Source organism: Perkinsus marinus, assembly GCF_000006405.1.
Source record: "Perkinsus marinus ATCC 50983 genomic scaffold scf_1104296937988, whole genome shotgun sequence".
Classification (NCBI taxonomy): domain Eukaryota; phylum Perkinsozoa; order Perkinsida; family Perkinsidae; genus Perkinsus; species Perkinsus marinus.
The window spans coordinates 9,141-14,621 of record NW_003213615.1 but is presented as its reverse complement, the minus strand read 5'-3'; the positions used below and the strand labels follow the sequence as shown (position 1 = coordinate 14,621).

Genomic DNA, 5,481 nt, shown 5'->3' with positions numbered 1-5,481 from the left:
GTTACAACTTGTAACCGCAAGGCACAGATTTTGTGGTTACCATCCATCCTCTCTCCCTCAAGGACCTCAGTGGATGAGGTCTCTGGTTCGAACCCGGCACCGGTCATTTTTCAATAATAAATGATGCGCAAAGTGGTTCAAGTGCTGACTTGCACGAGTCTATTTGAACTGCGGGAGGGGCCATAAGACGTTATTGGGACTATGCGGGCCGTAGGCCCCGCGTTTCCTTTTAAAACAATCTTTTTCATCGAGTGCCTCCACCGGGACCAGTGAGTGCCTCCACTGGGACCCTTTTGCCAACGGCACACATGTACACGTGCGAGCATTTGCAGAGTGCACAGATTCTAGGATTCTTGACATGCTATCGTATCGATTGCTCTCCGCAAATTGGGAGTTGTAGTATACGGGGAATCCCCGCTAGCGCAATGTGGACGAGCAGGGAAGTTCGAACTCGTGTCCCGACAATCTTTTCGATGTGCTCTCTCCACAGCTGCGCTAGACTAAGAAAAATCGTTCGAGGGCGAACACAAAGCATGATTGCCGGTCTTGTCTTCTGGAACTGTGCTGGGAGATCTCACGGACCAAGAGCGGGCCGAAGGCCCGCGTTACCATCGCCATGCCTCCCCCCAGGTCCAGCGCATACATTTGGACCCTATCACGCATACTTTTGGACCACTGGCCCAGTTCTTAGCATTAGCTATAGCACGCATGCTCTAGATGCAGTCGAACAAGGTTTTTTACGCTCTTTTTACCATTGCCATCGTCAATACCATCACTCAAAAGACGTTGTTGGGCTAATTATGAGATCGACCAGGAGCAACGTCCCATCTTCAGTTGTAATAGAGTTACCAGAGATCGAGGCAACTATCTTGGGTTTACTGAAAAATTGATGTTTAATGGCCTTAGGATCAAAGATATAGATAAAATCTCCGACGGATATATGATCATCTCTAACTAGGATACGATCACAACTACATTGGCGACTCTTTTCTCCATGAGTGTGCCATCTTTCGTCAATATCAGAGTAAGAAATACGTAATGGAGTTGGTCTATAAGTAATGGGATGTTGGGCAGGATGATGGAATATCAGATCTCGAGGACCCAGTCCTTGAGCGTCAACTTGAGGGTAGGAGTCAACTTCAGAAGTAACAGCATGAATAGTAGTTGACCACTGTTCAAACATAATTTGACTTTGTAGCGAAACTCCCGCTCGGTAACACAACTGTCCCATCTCCTCCGACACCCCACGTTGATACGTGGATAGTAACACAATCGCTGTCCCCTTATGAGGAAATCTCTCATGAAGGGATTGGACGATCGATTTCCGCTATTGTGTCGCTCTGTCTCTTTAACTTCTCTCAACCTTAACTCACTAATCTTCTACTAACTACTACTTCCACCTCAACCCTATGTCTAGTACTCAGTCGTCAATTTACGGGGAAGGAGCTGCAACCATTACTACAACTTAGATGAACTAAGTAACGGCGGATCTTCTTGTTAAACTCCTTAATCGTGCGCTCGATCATACCAACACTTCGAGATCCAATAGACCACTCCACAATGGTACATGAAGTGAATGAGACAGGTCGGAGTGAACTCTGACGAAATATGAAGCTCGGTCACTCTTGATCAATGAAGAGAAGATACCGCGGATATGGTGAGTTTCTCGCAGGATCTTAAACACATCATTGAAGTTGGGAGTATGATCCAATGAGATAGATAAGGCATAACCGGAGAGGGTATCGATAAGTAGTAGGGCGTGGCACTTTTCGTATCTCGGCCCTAGGTCGTCAAGTTGAACCTTCATGAACGGCCACTCAGGCAACGGTCTCCATAGTGGTTTGATCTTGAAGAAATGATCACCGCGTTTGACCTGGGTACGAGCACATATCTCACATTCATTAATAAAGGCTTTGCTATTGTGCTTGATAGAAGGTCACGTCGCTATTTGATCAATACGGAATGTGGTTGGCTCGTGTCCCTCGTGGTGACATTGACGAGCTAGTTGTAAGAATTGATGTTGGACCGTGACATCAGTGACTTGTCGACGACCTTGATCATATTTATTATACTGCGTCAGAGCTCGTTGAAATTGTAATGGTACCAGTGTTAATGTGTCGACTAATATAGAGGGTGATGATGACATATGTGGGTCAACTTCGATTGCGTAGGGGACTAGAAGCAGAAGTAGTGGTGACTGCTGCAGGAGTCGTAGGCCTTTTAGGTGGTAGACTTGTGCTTCTAGAAGTGCGTCGGAATATAGTAATACGCTGTTTCTTAGACTGCTTGTCAGGAGCATTGCTGTCTTGCCGTTTACGTATAGGTTGAGCAAGTTTGCTCGAGCTCATCGTGTAGCGAAACTCCCGCTCGGTAACACAACTGTCCCATCTCCTCCGACACTCCACGTTGATACGTGGATAGTAACACAATCGCTGTCCCCTTATGAGGAAATCCCTCATGAAGGGATTGGACGATCGATTCCCGCTATTGTGTCGCTCTGTCTCTTTAACTTCTCTCAACCTTAACTCACTAATCTTCTACTAACTACTACTTCTACTTCAACCCTATGTCTAGTACTCAGTCGTCAATTAACGGGGAAGGAGCTGCGACCATTACTACAATCGTGTATGCTTCATGATACTTGTTCCATACAGCGTTCACTCGTGATAGAAGCTCCGATCGTGCTCCAGCATCCGCTTTCATATGTTCATCATAAACATAGTGAAAATGAAGACGTCGGTCACCACGAAGATGATCGAAGAGAGCTAGATACTTCTTCTGAAGGCCATCTTGTTTAGTTCGAGACGAGACTCGACCAGCTCCAAGAACTGGTATAGCAATAAAAGTAGAAATGAACGTCTGAAAAGCTCATAGTGGAATCGGTTTCAATTTCACTAGTATGTTCAGAGCCCAAAATGCAGAATAAATTTCAAGGATATCAGCATGTAGATTCGACTCGGTTGGAGTCAATGAAGTTTGCTGTTGTAAGACGACTTCGGCGTTTTGCAAAGCGATGAAATAAACTAGTTGATTGCCTGGATCACAGAATATATCAAGTCGTTGTTGAGGGTAAAGTCGTCTGGGTATAACCGGTAAAGCAGTCTGCTTCACATAGTCTTGCCAGCTTCTGATGAGCACAGCAATATCGTCAGGTGAAGCTTCAGACCACTTAGTTTCTAGAACATGTCTAGACGAACCAACAAGGCTGAGAAGTCGATGTTTTATAGGTAGTATATGCAGTGGTGAAACATTCGATAACTCACCATGATAGCAAGTAAACTTAGTGCAGAATAAAAATTGAGATATGTTGAATCAATGTTATGGACTGGACAGTATTTAACATCATTATATTTGATGAAATTTTGATTACTAATGATACCAAGAGTATGAATGAAATCATTTTCTGGAAATGGCTCTTCAGTAGTAGGTAAGGAGTAGTTGTGGAGTAGCTTGTCGAAATCAGAATTACTGTTGAAAATAGAAATATCATCCATATAGTGTGTTAATAGTGGAATGCGATACTCACCGCTTGAGTGAATAATTGGCGTACTAAGTATAGGGTCGGACGATTTCTCGGATTTACTGGCCAGGTACTTCATTATCAACTCCAGTGTAAGTGATGCCAGAGCTTGGCCATATAGCATCCGCTTAAATCTGTAAGTTCGACTCTCATACATAATCATAATCATAGGAGCAAGATTTGGACCGATATGGATACGCATGAAAGCATCTTGTATACCTAATAACTTGCAAGATGCTGACAATCGTAGGCGATTGAGACACTGTGAGATTTTAGTTTGGGGATTAGCAGTCTTATAGGCAGACATGAAGCTCCGTAACATGGTATTAGCATGTAAATATGGTGCCACACTTCGCCAACGTTTCCGCCCCTTTACAGCATAAATATTACTAGTAAAGATGAGGCGGTAATCGTTATTCACAGCTTCCATCATATCGATGTTGATGAAGCCCTCAAGCTTTTGTTGAACTTGCTTTAGGCCTTCAGTCGTCGTCATCTTCATTCGCCAGTGGTACTCAGGCACGCGTTGAAATTGCTGGTCGAATGCCCATGATGCTGCTTGATTGCTGAGATCGATGTGAAACCATTTAGGGAAGTCGTCGTTGCCATCATTATCTTTACGAACAGTAATTTCCAGCTTAGGTGAGGTTAGAACGGTGTCAATAACCACATTACCTGATGATACTTCAGGCTAGTTGATAGGCCCACCAAGCTCACCAGTAGAATTAATATCAATAGTTTTAGTAGTAGCTTGGATATACTGGTTGTGTGAGTCATCGCAAGTGAAGAAGTGATAGGATGCTGTAAGTCGTCGGCGAAACCTATTAGGTTGAGTGTGAAACCAATCATAGCTATGAGATCCATACCAATAAGCATGTCTGCTTCAGTAATAGTCGGGATGATGAATGGATTTATGTCCAAGTAGTATTCACATCCTTCAATATCACATATACTTGGTTAAGCAGACAATTTATGATGTGATGATAATTCATTTCCTTCGCATACAGTTTGAGAGGAGGCATAATGACTAGTGATAATCATATCAGGTGGAATCTTGAGGAGTGTGTTGGCAAGCTCCTTGCTGATGAGAGTATCAACCAGTATCCGGAATAATAGTCCATTGTGTGAATGCCGGACAAAAGAGTCGAAGTCGTTCATTGCTACTTTCTTGATTCGGAGTAAGGCCAACGCCACGTGCTAGAACGACATGATTAGTTGTCGTCACACAACGCTGGGCAGTGCTCTTTGTTTTGTCATCTGGTTGTGGCGTAGTAGAATCAGTAATAATGTTCTGCAGGAGCTCATCATCATGCTTTAAATGTTTATAGTAGCAAGAATCTCCGAAACGACATGTGTCATTTTGGTAATAACGGAGACATATCCCTTTTCCCAATATTTTCTTGTAGACACCTGGTGGAACTTTTGGCTTCTTAGTAGATAGTGGACGAGTAGGTGTAGTAGGAGATTGAAGTGAGTCTCGTTGTGGATGTTGTTTTCGATGTGTAGGGGATAGGTATTTTATGGGTTATCTTGCTCATTCAAAAACATATCCAGAAGTTGGGCCACAGTAATATGATCTTGAATATGTGATGTGTTCTCTTTCGTCGGGATACTCCATTGTCGTGATGCTGTGAACTACCCATCGGACATGTTTTCGAGTTTTCCAGTTCTATGCTTTTCCCAGTTTTTCAAAGTTTATGGTTTCCATTTTTTCCCTTTCCTGCTAATGTGGTGGCACGCATGAATGCACGCGTACCCGTAGCGCTTACGTTCTGATTGGTGTATCTACATCATCTCCAAGTCAATTCAATATTTCACCCGAACTTCTAATAAGTTAACCATTTCTTTCGGAAATATGCCCCCTTTTTATTTTTTCCCGACTGACTTTAATTAAGCATTCAGTGGAGAGTAGTGGAGACATGATGACACACTTTGCCATTGTGCCACTAGATCGTTTATGC

At 43.4% G+C, this 5,481-nt stretch overlaps 1 protein-coding gene across 1 annotated transcript in view; it reads right to left on the bottom strand.

Moving 5' to 3' along the window:
• The window catches only part of Pmar_PMAR002116 (proteasome subunit beta type 2, putative), a gene marked incomplete at both ends in the record, with an annotated part of 803 nt that extends 696 nt beyond the window's left edge, over window positions 1-107 (bottom strand). The window contains one exon of the mRNA XM_002782844.1: window positions 16-107. Coding sequence (XP_002782890.1) covers window positions 16-107 — 92 coding nt within the window. The remainder of the gene's footprint in view (window positions 1-15) is intronic.
• Window positions 108-5,481: the final 5,374 nt, after the last annotated feature.